Consider the following 21487-nt stretch of genomic DNA (forward strand, 5'->3'; position numbering starts at 1 on the left):
CCATAAAGAAGGCTTCTTTCAGCATTTCTGCAGATGTCTGCATGAACAGTCCAAGTGTAGCCGGTGACACACATATTGTGAGGATGCCACTTTGGAATTGCAACAGGATGAGGGGGATATTTGTGTAGCTGACGAGAGTGCTAATGAGGATATTGATGAGGATGATGATGTTTGTGTATGTTCTGCACCAGTGGAAGCAGGTCTTGTACATGATAAGAAGAAGGCCATTGTCATGCCTGGGCAAAAAATCTACCTCTTATGTGAGGAACTATTTTTACCCAAATCCTGATAACAGTTGTCTAGCCATTTGTAGCATTTGTAAATCCACATTCAGCAGAGGTAGGGACCTTAACCATCTCAGAACCTCATCCATGTTTCGCCATTTTAAGCGAGTTCATGGCAAGCTGTTGGGAAAATGTGAAACTTATACTAAAAAAATAACAACAAGCAGTCCAGCATCAGCTTGATCCCTTCTCTCAGCTAGATCCTGACACCTGCAATCTACACCCACAACACCGTCCTCATCATTATCCTCAGTAGCGATCGGAATTAGTCCAAATCCAAGTTGCTAAGGCTAGATGACTCCTCCACTATCCTGGATTCCTCATAAGAATTGTTGAGCGTTAGTCCCACTGCTGCTGCTGCTGGGGGTGAATCTTCATCCCAGAAGCAGACCAAGAAGAAGACTACTAGTAGTTTACAACGATTGACTGTTAAACAATCCTTTGCAAGTGGAATTAAGTATGAAAGCTGTCACCCAGCGGATCACAGATGTCATGGCGACTATGCTAGTATTAGTTCTGCGTCCAATATCCACTATTAATGCAGCTGGTTTTAGACAGTTACTTGAGGTCTTGTGTCCCCGTTACCAATTTCCATAATGACACCATTTTACTAGAAAAACTATTCCTCACCTCTACCTGAAGGTTCGTAAAAATGTAATTATTGGGCTACAAAATGTCATTCTACCCACTGTACACTTAACCACAGATATGTGGACAAGCGGAACTGGGCAAACTAAAGATTATGAGTGTGACAGCCCACTGGGTTGGTGATTCGCATTCACCAGCAGGAACAGCAGTAGCATGTACCCAAGTACGTCACATTTTTCAGAGGCAGGCTACTCTGTGTCTCATCTGCTTCATTAAGAGGTGTACAGCTGACCATCTGTTACAAAAACTAAGGGATGTGATTGCAACATGGCTTATCCCGTTTGGACTCTCCTCAGGATATGTCATTTGTGATAACGCCACCAATATTGTGAGAGCATTACAGTGGTGTGAATTCCATCACATTCCCTGTTTTGCTCACACAATAAACTTGGTGGTGCAGAACTTTTTATAAAATGACAGGGACGTGCAGGAAATGCTATCTATGCTGTCACCTGTGAAGTGAGTTCTAGCTTGAGTCAAGTGATTCCCTTAATTAGACTTTTTGAAAGGCAGCTTGAGAAACTGAAGGAGATGGTTAAACAAAGCAATTACACTAAGTAGGTTGGACTTGTAGATCAAGTACTTTATTTGCTTCACCAGGATCAAAGAGTTATAAAATCTTGAAATCGGATCACTACATTTTAGCGACTGTGCTTGATCCCAGGTTTAAGAGCTATGTCTTCTCTTTGTTTCCATCTGACCCAGATCTAAAGAGATGCAAGTAGCCCCTGGTGAGCAAAATGACAGCTCAAGTGTTACGTGACAGAACGGTGTCTCCTCCTTCAGTTTCTCACTCAACTGCTGATAGGAAAAATATTAGCTTTCCCAAGAGACCCAGGAATGATACAGATGACACAGCACAACATTTTGACATCTGGTCTGGTATAAAAGAGTTGACCAAAAAATGTGACACCTCTGCCATAACTCCACCTGATCCTATTATCAACAACCAGAGGATGGTGGAGGATTACTGTAACAACATTATAGAAATTTACACATCAGACAGTCCCTTTACATACTGGGAGGTAAAAAAGGGAATTTGGAGACCCATGTACCAATTCGCTTTGCACTGCCAAAGCTGGCCACCATTCCAGTGTGTACTCGTCACCATGTATTAGCTGTAGAATTACCAGTTATCCAAGGAACGGGTGAAGTTATCAAATGAACCATTACTGATTTCATGATCCAAGGAAAATTCCATCTTGCACCACTTTTCTATTCTGCCACTGTTGTGTGACAATGTTTCTTAGATGTGCTATGAACTGCCGTATGTTTGAGTCATTGGTCTGTCGCTTAGCATCCAGCCAGGTCGCTGCAGTCTTTGTTTGAAAGTGTATAAAAATAATATTGTGACCTGTGAGGTGGTCAAAATTGACTACATTTGACTTGAAATTAGTGTTATTGAGGATAATAATAATGTAGGGAGAAAAAAGCAAAATTCTGATGTGATTTTAACAAAAAAAAATAGGGATTTTAGAAAAAAAATAGGGATCCAAAACCAAAACACGCAAGGATAGTTTTGCCATAACCAAAACAAGAAGTTAATTCGGATCCAAAACCAAAACACGGAGGTCAGTGAACATCTCTACTTTCAACAATAGTTACATGGTCTATGTACTGCCATTTTGTAACGATCAGAATTGCTGCTGAATAATGAAATTTATACAGAGTTTCTCAAACGTATGCTGTCTCGTAAAGTAGTACAATGTGCATTTCAACTGTCCCCCTACAAGAGAAACACATATAAAACTTATAGCTGTAAACAGTCCCTGGTTGCCAGGGACAGTCTCAGATTTTTCAAAACTTGTCCCTGGAGATGTCCCTATTTTGTCAATATTGACTAACAGCACAGTTTTCTGCATCTTCGATACAGTTCTTGCAATCTATTGTTATTTTCTGAGCTTTATAAATGTAGATTTTCATTGAAGAGAGGTATTAAACATGCAAGATACATGTGTAATCAAATTGAAGAAATATGCATCATAGAGATTGTATTGGTCCAAGGTCAACCAAGGCAGTATCATATAGGACATGATTAGATGCACCAGCATTGCAGCAAAGTGTCTGTAGAAATTAACAGCTGTCTGCATTTTTGTGCTCTAAACAATAGTTGCCTACTTCAGTAGTAGAATGCTCCTGGATTATCAGGAGCATTCCATTCTCCTTGAAGGCTGTTCAGTGGCCTGCAAAGTGGACAGAAACGTGTCTTACCTGTCTGCGGACCCCTTCTATGAGATGTTTGTAATCTCACAATAAGTTCATTAAATTGTATTTATCCATTATAGTGCCAAAAGCCCAGGCAGTTTGAGATAGAATATCAGTCATAGCTCTGTTTTTTATGTGCTGTAATGTTTCTGCTTTTTGTGTGTTGCATAAATTCAGGTAAGAGGTGCTTAATGGCATCCAGAGATATCATTAGCATTTCAGACAAGCGACTGTTTTCGCTGCTTGATAAATTAACTGTCTGTTTTCACTGTTCCCATAGAGATCTATGAGGGCGACAACAGGACTAATCTGTGATCTCTTCAGAATTAGCTATTGAATATATCGAGTGAAGCAATAATAGAATATTTCTCTGGTGAGAGCAGCCATTTTTGCCAGAATTAAAGCTCAAAAACCATTGATAAATAGGCCCTTTAAACTGAACATGGTATGGGGACTTCTAAATCTAAGTAGTGGAAATCTGCAGTTTGGTAATGAATGTGATATTGATGGGCAATTTTCATACAATTATAAATAAAAGTAAATTAATTTACTGTAACAGTCAAATAAAAATAAATGCCAGGCCTGAAACGTCTCTCTTAACCTCTGCACAATGGGTTTAAACCAAAATACATTGCTTTTACAGGTGCTTCAAAAGTCTACACATTTTTTACAGCATACAAATTTACTAATAATGGTTGTGTGGGTTCAAACAATATACACGTTAATACACTACACCACTTTGCCTTAAAACAATGCATTGATGACCTCCGCAGCAATGAAGTGGTTAAATCCTAGGCCTATGTTTGAAAATCTCAGAAAATTGCAAGATAATTTGTGAAGCACATTAAAACATTAGCTTTTTAATATGGTAAGTGCTTCCCAGCTGGACAGCAGGCTGGACTGACACTTAGGTAATATGCAACCATTACACTTTGTCTTTCTTGACAGCTTGTACTGAGAAAAGTTTGGAGACTTACTTAACCCCTACTGAATGGACAAGAACAATTGCAGTTAATGGTATTAATAAGGTTCCCTTTAATAAACAGCTGATTAAATATTTTTAAGACATAAAAAAAATAAGTAAAACAAAAATCATATATGTGGTGTATGGCTTCACTTACTAAAAATACTGTTAAATGTTTGGAATAGCCATGATTTGAAAATATTTTAAAGGAAAAACTAGGAATCAAGCCACTACTTTCCTGTGCAGTTTGTTTGTCTCTTGCTTACGCTGTTCAAGAACTGGAAGGTAGTTCTCCTGCCAGGTCACAGCTTTTAGTGGCTCTTCAGTAGTACTGATTTATAACCCATTTGCCTAAGTCAAGCAGGCACTTGCAAGTGTTGATGTTCTTCCTTACTCTCAGCATCACTGGTTTCTACCAGCAAGAGGTTCAGCTAGGCATGCCAAATATTCTAGGATTGCAACACATGCTTGTCTACAACTCATGTGCAGTGCTGACACTGCAATATTAAATCTACATCAATGCGGTCATGGATTTTAGGACCATGCAAGGATATTGGGCGAAGGTTAATAGAGTTAAAAGAAAAGCTATTTTAACATGTTGAAGACAAGTTCATAAAATATTTGGTAATATTATTATTTTTTCACTGTAATACTAGAGAGACCTCTCCCGAATTAGCTTCCTCTACACTTCACATATTTCCTTCTGTGTGGACTGGAGGGAACCTGCCTAAGAGCATACTGCATCTGCAACACTTTAAATAAAATACCCTCTACTGAGCAAACTGTATACTTCAAGGATTAATCCATTTTTTAGGATTCTACCAAATCCTTTAAGAAACTATGCTGCTAAATACTGAGCATAATCCAATTCTTAATTTGCATATTCAAATTAAGCAGAATTGACCTAAATAGTAACATTATAAATCCACAGGGTTATGAAGGATTCTGCCAAGCCCATATCTTTCAACACTTAGGAATCAACAGGCTATCACATCAACTTATGTGGTATGAGGAAGTCTATTTAAGTACCACTGCAATCCTTCTTCTGGTATAGCAGGAGGAATCCAATTTACAAATGCTTTAATATTAAAATAAAGTATTTGCCAACTCTTTAAAAATATTTATATATATTTTATCATCAATAGTTTTCATTAGAGAAAATGAAAAAAGATTAGGAGAGCAGAAAAGAAATAGGGGAGAGGGAAAGAACAGCTAGTGGGGGGGGGGGGGCAGACATAAAATTATGCAATCGCAAATACAGATTCAAACATGAACTAATAAAATCTATGTTGATCAATGATAAATGTAAGTCGTGATGTTTTAGTCTTGTGAAAATCAATTTCCGTTGATGGGTAGAGTTATCCTTAATTCCAACCAGTGAGAAACTCTCCCTGTTTGTAACATATTCATGCCATTTAAACCACTTTGATAGGAGAAGACCCAGTGGAGTAAGGTGCACCCATAGCATCTGAAAGTTGAACTGGATTTTGGCTATAACCTTCGTAATAGTAGGAGGTAGAGGATTTTTTTCAGTTCTGGGCTATGGCTGCTCTTGTTGCTATAAGATGGTGACCCAACCCACATTGACATTCTTTGGGGATCTGAAATGGATAGAGATGCAATCAGGGGCGTACGCATGATTTTTAAAGGGGGGTTTCCCCCCGGAAAAAAGTAGAGAGTGTATTGCACTACAATACAGCACCGCCGCGGACGCTTCTTTGACAGTGCCGCAGCTGCTGTACTGTACAGTGCCACTATGTAGGGCACTGTTTAGCCCCCGTTCCTCGCGGAGGTGAGGGGTTTCTGGAGAACCAGAAACCGGCTCTATTGCCTCTGGCAATAGAGCAGCTTCTAGAGAGGGAGCCATAGTACCTCATGTAGCAGGTTGAAAACATGCTGTATGTTAGTGTTAGGAGCAGCGTCAGCCACGGGCACCGCCACGACTCATTTATTACCGCGGTGTGCGTCCCGGCCGTCTTCTTGGCGACCGGGACATCACTTCCGCCAGCAGATCCGACTGTTGCCAAGACAATGGTCGGATGCCGGTTCCCTGCACAGCGCGCCCCGGCAAATAGGACAGCCGGGCGCAGGTGCTGAAATCTAAGCCTGTGGGCTGATTAATATGGCCTGATTTAATTAGTCCTGGCATGTGTATTGTTATAGGGCTTAGCCCTTATTGTTTGCCCTGCTTAGCTTCCCTGCTGGTTATAGCGCTTCTGACCTAGTCTTGCTGACCTTCTCCTGATTGTTGTACCCTGTCCTGTGGATACTCTGTTGGATTCTGTATGACCCCTGCCTGGACTTTGCCTGTTTGCTTGTGACCCTGACCCTTTGGCCTGCACCTTGGACTATTCTACTTTGCCTGTGACCCCGACCTTTGGCATGTTTATTGACTACCCTGCTTGCCTGTGACCCTTGACCTTGGCTACTGTTTGACTAGCCGCTGCTTTCTACCCAGCCTCCTGGCCCACCGCTGTGGGCCTGCATCACCAAGCCACACTACACCTGAAACTAAGTCCTGGGGGCATCTGAGTACTGGTGAGCACATCAAGCTCTAAGGGAAAGGCGGCTGCTATAGGTGAAGTCCTCCGCCATCTAGTTCTGTGGGTTGGTGATCAGACCAGCAGCCTAACAGTTAGATTAATGTTCAACTCCAAAAGATGTGCTTAATTTTTCCCGTCTCATTGCAACTATGCCAACAGAATTTAGATGGTCTAAATTTTTCAGGATTGAGGTAGGTTGTGCTCAGCTTAAGTTGAATTAAGACATTTAGGGGTATATTTACTAAACTGCAGGTTTGAAAAAGTAGAGATGTTGCCTGTAGCAACCAATCATATTCTAGTTATGTTGTAGAATGTACAAAATAAATGATAACTGGAATTTGGTTGCTATAGGCAACATCTCCACTTTACACTCCATCCTCCATGGCAGCATAGACTATGGGGTTAATCCCCCCTTGCACATGAATCAGGACAGGAAAGAAGACACCCAGAGGGTTTATAGGGCCTCCCTCCTTCCTGTGTCTTCTTTACTGTCCTTGTAGTAGAGTCAGGTAGTTTAGGTCTATTGTTTTTCTTTCTTACCTACTTTCATGGCCAGACAGCTGACAGCTGCGGGAGAGAGGAGAATGCTGAGTCCCGGGCGCCGCGCGGATTGGTAAGGTTTTGTTTTTTTTCTAGCTTGCCCGCGGCAGCCCTGTGACAGCGTCGCCGCACTCCTGGGAGCCGCAGTGCACACTTTGGGAACCGCAGCCTTGGACATTTGATGGCAGATGATATAAATCTTTTTTCCTTTTTCTTTTTTTTTTTTTTTCAAATGAACTTAGTGGAACTGAAAGCCCAAGCCCATGCTTTCATTTCCACTGCGGCTAGCTGAGTCATGCATCATCATCATCATCATTATTATTAATTTATATAGCGCTACTGATTCCGCAGCGCTGTACAGAGAACTCATTCACATCAGTCCCTGCCCCTTTGGAGCTTACAGTCTAAATTACACATACACAGCCAGAGAGACAATTTTTGATAGCAGCCAATTAACCCACTATTATGTTTTTGAGTGTGGGAGGAAACCAGAGCACCCGGAGGAAACCCACGCAAACACAGGGAGAACATACAAACTCCACACAGGTAAAGGGAAGGTCGGGAATTGAACTCATGACCCCAGAGCTGTGAGGCAGAAGTGGTAACCACTTCGCCACCATGCACTTCCTCTGAGACTGGCTCGACGAAGCGGTAAGTAAAGCATTATTTTACGGATAAATCATGGTGATTGGTGGTTTGATATTGCAGCTATAGAAAACCAGCCCTATCGCCATGTCTTAGTAAATAGAATCCTAAGAGGCTACAGTTTAAATCCCAGTGCAATCTCCATGTGATCTTAAACTAATAAGTAAAATTGTTTTCACTATTTTAAGTACAATATTAGTATACCATAAATATCCTTTTGCTGAAAGGTTAAACATATGCTTGGATTTGAATATGACACTAAAGCAGGAATTTGCTACATTAAACAGATACTCCTTATGTTTTCTCTCAATGTGTGCTAAATTTACTAAAATGATCTACTTTTGCTGGGAACAGAGTGTGCAATTGTTGTTGAAATACAGCGAATGCTGTAGTTCAAATGGTGTTTATGTAGGGTGGTGTCAAATGGATGCTTCGAACACTAGCGTTTTTCCAGCTACAAAAACATGTATGCATAACACTTTAAATGCTGATGCATTGAAGTGAATTGGGGAACACTTTCACCACGATCACATAGAAATGAGTTGGGTTTGTAGACACTGCAAAGTGTGCTAACAAGCAGGCCCAGGTTTAAGTTGCTTGCCAGTCTGCACCTCATCATCTGAACATTTTAATTACTGGTAGAATATATTTTCTTTGTTTATACAGATGGGGCATGGTGGAGGATAGGGCATGGAATGCTGCAGTGATGGGGGAGAAATAGGAGAAGTTTGATCCAAGCATAATTACAAAAACATATGTATTTACCACAAAAATCCTCTGCTTCCATAAAAAAATTCATGTTGCTGTGTTATTACAAATACCTATGCCAAACAAAAGCTTGGTTTATATTGTACCCACAAAAAAAATGGGTGAAATTCTCATCCATTTCATTGCTTTCAATTATTTATTTCAGATGTTTTACTCCAAAAGAGAGGCGGAAAAAAATACATTGAGAGTTATCTCGTTTTCCAGGTTGTCTTGGGTACAGAATAATTTATGACCAATCTCAAGCAATATGGGTTTGGATTTGTCTAGAACACTATGTAGCAAATGTTCTTACTGGCAGACACTTCCCATTTACCAGAGGAATAAAATTTACATAGCTGTTTTTCAGCCAGGCTGTATGCTTAGAAATATAACTGGCTTTATAAGCAAACTACCTACACATTTCCTTCTGCCAAGTATTTATTGCCAATAAAACAATGAGCTAATGATCAGGTTCCTGCTTCTTAGAAAATACATAGCGAGCTATCACATACTGGTCACATAGATTGTCATCCTTTATTCATTCAGCAACTGTCACAATGCTGCATCTACTCGCTCCTTGATCTGTCGTTGTGTTTACTGAATGTCTCCCTTTTTATTGATGCCAAAGATGTTAAGGTTAATATACATATTGCTTCTTATTGAACTGAGGTTGTACATTGCACAGCTGTGACGAGAATGAAATCATCTAGTTCATAACTCTTCTGGGTCTAAAAATACTGTCTTTTGTGGGTGGAACTTAAAGCAGCCCTGAGCTGTTTTGAGCATATACACTGCTTTTGTGGAATAAACATTCACCAAGTCAAATAAACCAAACTATTCATATTGTGTTCCGGCTGGAGAATAAATATAGATTTCACGCAATGTATCACTTTCTGCTTTTCTTTACCCCAATTACGGATTTTATCACATACAGAGCCAAACGTCTCTGTTTACTGAACAAATGACATTTCCATTAAACACTGTACATTTCTGTTTCTCTTTGGCTGAGGTAAATACCCAGTGGCTTTCAATGTACTACAAGATTAGTACTTTGCGGGGAGATTGACTGAATGCTTTTTTCTGGATTAGCATATAATAATCATTTAGAATAAATGTAAAAAAAGAAGGCAATTGATACCACTAAAAAGCCACAGGGTTGATGCTACTTCTTTTAAAAGGTGATATGTTTAAAATAAACCAATTAAATCGCAAATCAGTGCCCATATTTCATGATCACATGCTAACAATATGTATGACATCAGAACAGCTCAATGTAAAAACCTCCCCACCCCCAAGTTTCAAACTGAAATAGGGATCACTGTTCCCTCTAAAACAAGTGACTTGCTAAAAAAACCAAAACATGTAGATTGTAAGTGGAACACTTCAAGGTGTACTATGACAATTTAACTCTATCTTTTCTAGATAGCTCAGTTTAGAGACAACATTACACTGTATACATCAAGTTATACATTTCTCAGCAGATGAGTTTGTTTTGTAATGCCAGTCTGGTGTCTTCACTGCTTGCATTCAGGTTACTCCGATATCAGAAAATCTGTTAATTTGGTACATTGCTATTTTGAAAACAAAGCCATATTATCTAGATGAATGCTGTCTGTCTGACTCTTTGGAAATCATTTGTAATCGAGTGTGATGTCCTGGCGGCAAAGATAGATCATTATCCCAGATGCAGTAGATGTCCCTTGTCACCTGAACAGATCTGTATATGAAAAGTTATTTTCTTTTGACCTATTGCCAAAAAGTAAACAAGCTCAATTTGTCCTGTTTTTCTCTTCAATGTAACAAAACCATTCCAATAATTATTCACATTGTCTACCTCTGAACTCTCTAAAGTTCTTTATGTCTTATTTTTAGATAGTTGCTCAAAACTATACCCCAGATTTTGACACATGTTCAGTTTTATGAAATTTTTGGTGGTAGAACTATCTTTACACAATGTGTACCTATGCCACTTTCTATATATCCCCTGTCTTGCACTGGGTTCTACTATTGAGCATACTGTCTACTAATAATTCTAAATCTTTTTTCTCAATTTGTTCCCATTTGCTGTAAGTAGTTGAATTAGTATGACCTCGGTATTATAACCTTACACTAATCTACATTAGACTACTTCTGTAATTTTCCTGCACAAATTTCAAATATCTCCAAATCCTTTTGTAACGAAATGGCATATTTCCCTATGTTAATAGCCCAACATAATTCAGAGTTTTCTGCAGATGTGGTCACCTTACACGCTAGGCCCTTGGTAGGCAATAGACAGCATGGCGAGGCTTGTTTACCTGTGGCCCCAATTCTGTGTTCCCGATCTGATCTATTCACTGCTTCGTTATAAAGTAGAGCATAAGGCTAAACTGGAGCAGCCAGCCTCTGCATCATGTAAACCTTCTCTGCATAATGCAGGAATGTCAGGCAGCACATCCAATCAAGGAAGGGGAAGGAGAGTGTGTAGTGTTATTTACACCATGTGTGCTCCCTCCTTTCTCTGTTGGCTTTGGCTATGTATACAACGAATCCCAGTTAAATTCTTAGTGATCATAAGCACTGATAGTGGATGGTGGACCTCAAATAATTGTGAAAAGGCGTGATGATCCTCTTTTTTTGGGTTGTGGCACACTGTTCAACAACATAAGGGAGACTCCTGGATTTTAGAGAACTCTCCTAGACTCCTTTGAGAGAAAGCCACTAGCGTTAACGGCTGAGGAGAGGCCCATGCGGCTTGCGGGCTACAGTAGTGAGTACTAGGTGAATTCATAGTTGCCTACTCTCCCGGAATGTCTGGGAGACTTTAGGAGTTGCCCTGGTCTCCCAGGAGAATAATGCACCTTCCCACATCCTGCCCACTTCCATACTGAAGTGGGTCAGGTGAAGCTTAATGATCATTCTCACCTCTGTGCATTTCCATTCTTCATTACTACTTGTGTTTTATGATGGCTGCATCCCTGACATTCCCATTCTTAATATGTCTCTCCCTTTACACTTTCTTTTACCTATGCCCCTGCACCATCTTCTCCTTTGTCCCTCTCACTTAACCCCCTGCACCACCTTCTCCACTGGCTCTCACACATCTTCCTGTACCACCTACTCCCCTGGCTCTCTCACACGTCTTCCTGCACCCTCTACCCCCCGGCTCTCTCACTCCTCTTCCTGCACCCCCTACCACCCTGGCTCTCTCACCCCCTCTCCCAGCGCCCCCTTCCCCCTGGCTCTCTCACCCCCTCTCCCAGCGCCCCCTTCCCCTTTGGCTCTCACCCCCTCTCCCAGCACCCCCTTTGGCATTCTCACCCCCTCTCCCAGCACCCCCTTCGGCGCTCTCACCCCCTCTCCCAGCACCCCCTGGCTCTCACCCCCTCTCCCAGCACCCCCTTCAGCTCTCTCACCCCCTTTCCCAGCACCCCCTTCGGCTCTCTCACATACTTTCCCAGCACCCCCTTTGGTTCTCTCACCCACTCTCCCAGCACCCCCTGGCTCTCACCCCCTCTCCCAGCACCCCCTTCAGCTCTCTCACCCCCTTTCCCAGCACCCCCTTCGGCTCTCTCACCTCCTTTCCCAGCACCCCCTTCGGCTCTCTCACCCCCTCTCCTAGCACCCCCTGGCTCTCATCCCCTTTCCCAGCACCCCCTTCGGCTCTCTCACCCCCTCTCCCAGCACCCCCTGGCTCTCACCCCCTTTTGCTCTCTCACCCCCTTTCCCAGCACCCCCATCGGCTCTCTCACCCCCTCTCCCAGCACCCCCTGGTTCTCATCCCCTTTCCCAGCACCCCATTCGGCTCTCTCACCCCCTCTCCCAGCACCCCCTTCAGCTCTCTCACCCCCTCTCCCAGCACCCCCTGGCTCTCACCCCCTTCGGCTCTCTCATCCCCTTTCCCAGCACCCCCAGGCTCTCACCCCCGCGACCCCCCCCCCCCGAAAATCACGGGCACCCCCGGAAATCGCAGCACCCCCGCGTCCCCCCCGAAAATCGCGGCACCCCCGCGACCCCCCCCCCCCCCCGAAAATCGCAGGCACCCCCCATAAATCGCGGCACCCCCCCCTCTTCAGTAAAAAAAAACAAAAAAAAAACAGGAAACTCACCAGTGTAACTGGCTGCACAGCATTACGGGGGAGGGAGCTGGGGAGCGTGCAGCAGAGGTGGCTGGCTGGTTCCTGAACCAGCCACCAAGAAGACAGGGGGAGTCGGGCCGGCCCATATAGCCATCGGCCCTTCTGGCATTTGCCAGAAGTGCCAGATGGCTAGTCCGGCCCTGATTCTCACCAAATAGCAACATCCTAGCCCTGCCTCCCACTGTATTATGTTGTGAACCCACCTTCCCCCTCCCTTGGTACCAGGATCTCCCTCTGGAATCTCACTGGGGAGATCCAAAATGTCAACAAGTGTGAGTGAATTGACACTTTTTTTAAGTCTTAATAGTGTATCTGTAGTGCTTGATATACTCTCAAGTAGAATGCAACAAGCCATGCCCCCTCTGCCATGTAGCAAATAAGGAGGGGTCCTTCTAGTACCTGGAACTGCCTGCAAATGGGAAGGTTACCTGTCCTGTAACATCACATAGGGGTCCATTTATTAAACGAATTAAAGCCGTATCTTTGGTGCAAACTGTTTTCACGAGAGATGGGGCTTCAAAAGATTCTCAGGATGGCTATAACATAAGAAAATCAATGGAAAAATGTTTTATGATTTAAATAAAACATTGTTTCCATTAGTAAGTCTTTTACTTCCATAATAAAGTAATGTTCAATTTTCTGAAACATATTAATACGTACTTTTCCTTGTAAGTCTCCCTGAAAAAAAGCAACAATATAATTCCTATGTAATATTTGTCCTAGCACAAAATCTCGCTACGGGCGTTTAACAAGATCAACCAAAATCAATATTCCAATTTATCTAGTCATTTCTAGCATATCAGAGTGGACATAATTTAAATTATATTTATGTATTATTAAGCCAGTCCCTAAGGTTTTTTGTAACCGTTTTCCTTTAAGTAGAGTAGATGGAAAAGAGGGACACAACAATGGTTGTCTATTCCAGTTTTTATTTCAGTAAGCTATACTTATGTCTGTATATGAGTAATACAGAGTCTTTGTTCTGAACTGGTTTGATGGTACAAGGTCATTTATGATGTACTGTAGTGGTGTTGACATTTTAATTAGCTGCCTTTAGATTAAGGCTGTAGTAGACTTGTTTAATGATGCTGGTAGCAGTCTCTGTATATTGACTTTTAAGACAGCCTGACATAGCATAAATCTGTTTCCAAACATTTATTTTCACTTACATTCATAAGTATTTCATTGAATTAATATATTTTTGATACCATTGGATGCCTTTTTTTAGATAAACGGTGTTCTGCTCCCTTTCACTTCAATTAAAATACAATATAACAGAACTCAAATATGATAACTGGAAAGCACAATGGACTACGCTCTTTCCACTGGGCAAAACAACAATCACATTCAATTGCTAATTCAGTTATTTGTAAATGAGCAGCAGAGAATTAGAACAGGAGCCAAAAATATTTTAGTTTCCCAGTTAAACCGAAAGAAATAGTTTATTTTAAAATTCTCATTTTTAAAATATTTGATAACCTGCCAGAGATCACAGAGGGTAGGTCAGCTGAGAGGGGGTGATGAAGTCACTCTGGCCCTGCTATGTAATTCCTATCTTCACAATATTTCACAGCAAGCGGAGGGACCTGATTACACAAATCACATATTTACCTCTACTGGGATCCATCCGTAAGGACTCCATGAAATTTGTGAACCTCCTGGACATTTCGGGAGCTTAACAATTTTCATTCCGTGGTCCTGTACATGTTTTATCTCTTCCCTTTCAAATGTTTACAGTGGTATTACATCACTAGTTATGTTATATTAAGCATACACCAATAAATTCCATTGGTGACTGATTTGCTGAATTAATATTATCCATGGATTAACCATGATAGCTGAAGGTTTTTTCCATGTGTCAACTGTTTGCAACAAATACAAGGTCCGGTGCTGATCTGTAGAATTGTCAAGAATCTCGATGGTCAACATGGAAGCCACCATTTGAACAGTGCCTCAATAGAGGAACTAGTTTCTACTTCTAATGCCAAGTTAAAGGTTTTTCTGAACTTTAGTGCTTTGTATTATAGTGTTATATGTTAATTTGTGCCAGGCTTTCTGCCAAGGTGTACTCATGTCTTTGTTGGCAAAATTTAGACCATTTACAAAAATCTGAAGTGTTATTGTTTGAGTTCTCAAACATACTTCAGCACCATACAGCTTAAGTTACTGCACAGGTCACCAAGTGCCACATTGATTTGTATCACTCATTCTGTTAACTTTAATCAGCGTGAGGCTATGGTAAGTTTAAATGCTGTCAATCTATAGTTTCTAGTGCTGTCTAATGTTTTCTTAAAACCACAATAATATATTACTTTGTGGTTTACATGCAGAATTTCCAAATCTTGCCGTTTATATTTTTGTAGCACTTCTAAGTCGCCCTGTACACCAGTACACTTTAACTCTGTCACTTAGAGATAGGGGATCGTCCACCGCATTTATGTTGCCCACAAAATCTCTTGCTCACTACTGGCCAGGAGACAAAGAGCAGAGGGTGAAGAGTCGAAAGAATAAAATACCGGAAAACTAATTACATAAAATTTCAAAACTGCATGTTTTCCTACAGGCAGTATGGTGTGCACACTTACATATAATGTGCCATGACACCTATGGACGGGCTTTCGCTAAAATGTAGAAGTGTTGCTGATTAAATGGATGAGAGTATTATTAAAGTGGACATTGTTATACACAAGATTAATAGAGTTATGGCAAGCCAGGGTTAAAACCTAAAAATAAATGTGATTAGTATCTTGTTTTTTTTTTCATGTGTTATTTGATTTTGTCTTGTATAGGATGGTCGTCTGAGAGTGAATGACCAGCTTCTTGCTGTGAATGGGGAGAGCTTGCTTGGCAAATCAAATCAAGAGGCTATGGAAACACTGCGCAGGTCCATGTCTATGGAGGGAAACATCCGAGGGATGATCCAGCTTGTTGTTCTGCGCAAGTTGGATAGACAAGCAGAGGTATACATTATATCTAAATAATATATTGTACAATTCTGAGAAGCAATCAAAATAAAACATGAGTGTATCCTAGAAAATAAACAGATAGGAAAGGATGAGTGACATTTTAAAAATTGTTAGACAAAACATTTAGCTTGTTCTGCATTTGGCAAAAAATGTTTTCACTTTTATTGTCAGAGTTTGGTGTTCCACCCAGACATCTACCTTATTATACACCAACCACACTCCATGCTGAATAAATTGACACTATCGTCCTCCCACCTTTATTTAAAGACTATAAATTCTACTCTGTGGAATGGTGAAACAACAGTAGAACTTGAAGACTGCACTGCCAAAACTGCACACCTTTGCAAATGACTTATTCCACAGTGAAATGTTTCTGCAAATACACTTCTCTTATTTTTGTTTGTGTGTAATGTAAATGCTAAAAGATAAATATATTATTTAAATTTCAATCCAGTTTAAAAAATGTTTTACTAGCTTATATAAAGGTGTTACCATGTGTTCTGGCAGACTTTAGCCTATGAGTATAATGTTGTAATGTTTATAATTAATTAACTAAAGGCAAGTCCTACCTCGATGAAGACAGGTGTTTTTGCTGAAGGTAGGCGAACCTGCAACAATCCTTCTTTTGCCATCGCTATCTCAGGGTGAAGGCTTTTTCTCAAAGTGGATAAATTATAAAATAATATTATTTATTTATATTTAGATATTTTATTAACTTTTACTTTTTTATTGTGGAAAGTGGAGCCTCCAGTTCCATAAAGAGCAATAAAATAGTGTCATGCATGGAAGACATAAAATGAAGCCTGGATTGGCACTCTTCTAGACATCATGAATTACAAAGGGTATAAATTCAAGTTCATCTCCAGTTCAAGGAGGTTACTACAATGACATTATCCAAACAAAGTAATCTAACCTCTCAATATAGAAAGCCAAGCATCTGCTGCATTAGTACCAGTTTTGTATTGTATTTAACATAAAGAGCCAACTGGAGTGTTCAAAGACTGGTGTAAAAGACTATCTTGATTATTACTGGCATTTATGTCCTATGTCCTGGTTATACAGGTTAGGCTCAAAACCTTTACGTTAATTACTAAACAACAAGCTACAGTTTGGATCAGGGGCGGATCTAGAAAATAGTTCTACCCGGGGCGATGTAGGAGGGGGGGGATTTAGGCCCCGCCCCCTTTTTGACATCTGAGGCTGCCAGCGGCTGCATACTATGTGCAGGTCCGTTCAGCAGTGACAGGTAGGGACAGTGTGCTGCCCAGATGCTCTGATTGTGTTTAAAACACAAGTGCGGTCCGGTACATGCACCAGCTCAGTAGAGAGCCAGTGCATGCAGAGCGGGGTCTAGGAGGGAGTTGGGGGCCTCAGGCAGAAGAAAGGTGACCCATTAATTTGGAGCCTCTTAACGACCACACCACCAGCACCCACTGTAGTTCAATGCTCTGAAAACTCAGTGACCCAGCTACTAATATTAACAATTTTACTCCATCATTAAACTGCTTTCTTCTCAGAGTAATCATATAAGTATGCTTAATGAGCACTTATCTAATACCAATATCCCCTATTATTTAAACCAACCCACATTCACTTAACCATTGCATGGGTGAGATTACAAAATTCAAAGGTTTTCTCTGTACTAAATTGCCAGTTAGTGCAACCTGGGGATTAAATACAGACTCTTAAACAGAAAGAATGTCTCTCTCGTCCATCTTATGAAATGCTGTTTAAGGGATGAAGATAGATATATATATATATATATATATATATATATATATATATATATATATATATATATATATATATATATGCCTGCGAATAATATCAAATGAAGAATGTTTTGAGTGAACAGACTGTATTAAGATTGCTTATTGAATGCAAATACTGTGCTATGTAATAGCAAGATTTACCTGATGTTGTGGGTATAGCATGGCCTTCATAAGAGTAATGCCTGTCAATGGCAGTCACTTCTCGTGGGGCACAGGATATCCCTCATCATGACTTGATGAATCCAGTATTTGCCATACATTGCAGCCATACCTACATGTCATACGGCTAAACATAGCCACAATTCACACTAAGAAGATGAAATTTCATCCCTGTTTACCTACTGACTGTGAACATGCTGAACTGTTTAATGAGAGTCAGCAACTGTATTCACCTCCAGCCATCAAAGCTGATTTCCCTAAGAGGAAATATAATATTTATACGTCTGACATGCTGACTCCATGATTTTCCTTTCTTGCCAGAAAAAGTTGGAGCTCTCTTCATGCAGAGGGAGCCAGGAACATGTCCATTTATATTTACAAATGGGTTATTCTAGTTCATCTACATTGCCATTAATGTGAATATGCAAGCAACATTTTAATTATAAGGTAGTTCATATTTATTTTATACAGAGTAAAATCAAAACACTTTATAGGTAGGCATTCCTCATTGTACACTACACATTGAGCAGCTACTTTGAGACATGTTCTGTTTTAGCAATAGCTGATGCAAATGCTTTGCCCCTATATTACTTTTTGTGGCACTATACACAGTAAATAAGGCTTGCATGTATATTTTTATTTACAGTAGTGGCTGGTTGTGAAATGGAGATCAGCCGTTCCAGAATGTGTTATTAGAGTACAGCTATTTCTGCACGGCAACAGCACTACGCTTCTGTGTTCACTCGATTGGAAGCAATGGAAAATTCAACATCATCTGAATGTCATTTTTTAAACCTGAAATGGTGTAGCTTTAATACACAACAAATGTGATCGATGAGTGTGGAAAAATAGTGTAAACTTCATGATCCACACATAGGTAGGAGAGATACATAAATATGAGAGAGATTTAATAGCACTGGAATAGATCCATCCATTTATGCTGAGGAATGATTCATGACCCAGGAGTTGCATTGACAGCTACACTCATAAGTGGAGCAGTGAAGCAGGGGACCACAGATCATGAATACATGTCTGAAAGACATGCATTATGTATTTTTTGTGCATGCGTGTATAAATATGTGTGTGCACTCAAATACAATGGCAGACAACATTAGAAATAGAGAAAGATTATTGTTTTAACTATATCTGAAATATAGCCTCTTTTGTAGAGATGGAGCACATTTTTTTGGTCAAACGGCCACTTGCCACATGGTGCATTAGTGGTGTCATTCATGAGCAACCCTTTCCTGCTAACACTTAAACACAGTAAAGAGGACAGTGTTATTGCAGAGTGACTTGTGCCTTGGGGGTCTCTTTATTGTGGCATTTGTTACGCAGAAACCTGCAGAAATATTATACAATATTATGCTGTACTTATTAGTAATTTAAAAGTAAATCTGCACAGTGGAGTGACACAAATTTCGTTTTGGGGTCAGACTTGACTACTGGTTTGCAAGTCATATGTTTCTTATGCAGGGCCGCTATCATGGGGGTACGGCTGTGAGGGGCCCGGACACTTCCCTCCGTCTGTCCCGGCCCCCAAGCTGGCTATTTATCTTCTGTCTGGCATTTCGGCGGCTCCCAGACACTGATAGGCTGGGGGCACACGGCACAGTGACGTCTTCGCTGTGTGGCATGCTCGCAGTCCATCAGTGTCTGGGAGCCGCAGCATCACGGAGGCCAGGTAAGTGAACTAGATCAATTATATGGGGAAAGGTGGGGCTGGAGCATGTACTGTTATGAGGGAAGGGGAGGGCTGGCAAATCTTAGCCCGGAGGGCAAGATTCGACTCAGGAGCCTATTTTAAAGGAAAGAAATGCAGGTGACCAGGTGGCCCAGTCCAAGGTAGCTGACTATGATACCGGCCCGGGGAGCTGATGCCCCCCTGCCCAGCCTGCCCCTGGAGGAGGTGAGGGGGATTTGGACATGTACTGTGGTGATGAGGGGTGGGGGGCATGGACATGTACTGTGATGTGGGGATGGGGAATGGGGATTTGAACATGTACTGTCATGAGAGGAGGGATACATGGACCTGTACTGTCATGAGAGGAGGGATACATGGACCTGTACTGTCATGAGAGGAGGGAGACATGGACATGTACTGTGATGGGGGGAGGGGGACATGTGGATGTACTGTGATGAGGGAGGGGGACATGGGGATGTACTGTGATGGGGGGAGGGGGACATGGGGATGTACTGTGATGAGGGGAGGGGGACATAGGGATGTACTGTGATGAGGGGAGGGGGACATGGGGATGTACTGTGATGAGGGGAGGGAGACATGGGGATGTACTGTGATGAGGGGATGGGGATATGGGGATGTACTGTGATGAGGGGGGGGACATGGGGATGTACTCATATGAGGGACGGGGACATGTAGTGTGATGAGGGGAGGGGGACGTTTACTGTGATGAGGGGGGCGGAGCTTATACAGCAAAGAGGGATTGGGGGCGTGTACGGCAAAGAGGGAGGGGGGCATATACGGAGAAGAGGGAGACAGGGGACCCTGCCAGATTAATTAGTACTAGGCCCTATAGTTTCTGATGACAGCCCTTATGTAACGCCTGCCGAAAACTATAGCTTGATCTTACCTGATTATGATACAACTACTGGAACATCCACAAAGGGGGCTCCAAGTGGGGGTGCATCAATTATCCTTGAAGTCTTGTACCAATTGTCCTGGCAGTGATCTCTCAACATCTTGCCGTATTCAAGGTCTATGCTCGTGAACATGATCAACAACGCCCTGAAATGTAAAAAAAATCATGAGAGACACAAGGACAAACTAACACAAAAACAGGGAGTTTTCAATTCAAACGTCCAGTTTTCTTGACTGCTGTGTACGATCTCTCTCAGTCGCTGTGGGAGCAAACAGAACAAATTCCTCCCCATATTGCTGACTGGCCCTAATCGACATTTAGTGTATCTCACTTAGCTTAGTATAGTTATAACAACGCTTTAACAACTGTGCTCCATGTGTAATGCTGCAGCAGACTAGATGTAGTGCACTATTCTTGACCAGACCCTACTCACTGTATTGCACAATAGTGGATAGAGGAGAACAGCAGTACACAGCAAACAATAACAGCAACAGAATACCAAGCGTTTCACGCAGTCAATACACAATGGATCATATGATACTATACAATAGAGACTATCCCTGGCATGAGGTTGAACGCCTAACTGACGACAGGCCTAGCGCCTGAACTGTCTCCACTAGCCTAGTGCCTGAAATATATATATGCAGAATAGGATTTTAGCCTGTAAAAACTGTGCCCTCAGTAATTATTACTGAACAGGCTCTGGAACTGTCTCACTGTTGTCCCAGCAGGGCAGGCAAGCAGTCTGAATTACAAATGCCCAAAGAATAGTATTTTAAAATCTGAAAATACACAGAAGAGCACTTGAGCCTTGTGCCCGCCTAACTATGCTGTGGTCTTGTGCCCACAATATGCTCAAGGGCCTTGTGTCTACATGTGAGTGTTAAGAAATAAAATGGTGCAAGGGCCTTACCTGTTCTCTCACTTGACCTCGGGCATTCACTGGCTAACTGCTGCATTCTTCATCTTCTATCTTCAGCCACTGGTCTTCTGACTTGTCCCACTGTCTTCTTGTTTGATCCCGGCGTCTGGTATCCAGAGCTCCTTTCAAATAGGCCTCCACTTGATTGTAGAAGGGCCTTCTTTGCCCTCCTGTGCCTCCCTGGTTTCGCACTCCTGCAGACAACTCTCGGGATTTAGTGCCACGGCGCCAAATTCAAATGGCTAGCAGTGAGCCGTCATTAGCTCACCTTCCTGGCCATTGATTGTCTGACAGCATATCTGTTCAGTTTCACTGTCACCAATGATGTGGAGCGCTGTAGAGGAAACAGCCGTACTTGCACTGGATTACTGTCC

General features: G+C 41.7%; 1 protein-coding gene across 4 annotated transcripts in view; it reads left to right on the top strand.

The window, feature by feature from the left end:
• The window catches only part of PARD3B (par-3 family cell polarity regulator beta), a 1062783-nt gene that overhangs the window by 388046 nt on the left and 653250 nt on the right, over positions 1-21487 (top strand). For all 4 annotated transcript variants that reach the window (XM_075180190.1, XM_075180191.1, XM_075180192.1 and 1 more), the window contains exon 12: positions 15484-15654. In XM_075180190.1, the coding sequence (XP_075036291.1) occupies positions 15484-15654 (171 nt within the window). The remainder of the gene's footprint in view (positions 1-15483; positions 15655-21487) is intronic.

This window comes from Mixophyes fleayi, chromosome 7, assembly GCF_038048845.1.
Source record: "Mixophyes fleayi isolate aMixFle1 chromosome 7, aMixFle1.hap1, whole genome shotgun sequence".
NCBI classification, from domain to species: domain Eukaryota; kingdom Metazoa; phylum Chordata; class Amphibia; order Anura; family Limnodynastidae; genus Mixophyes; species Mixophyes fleayi.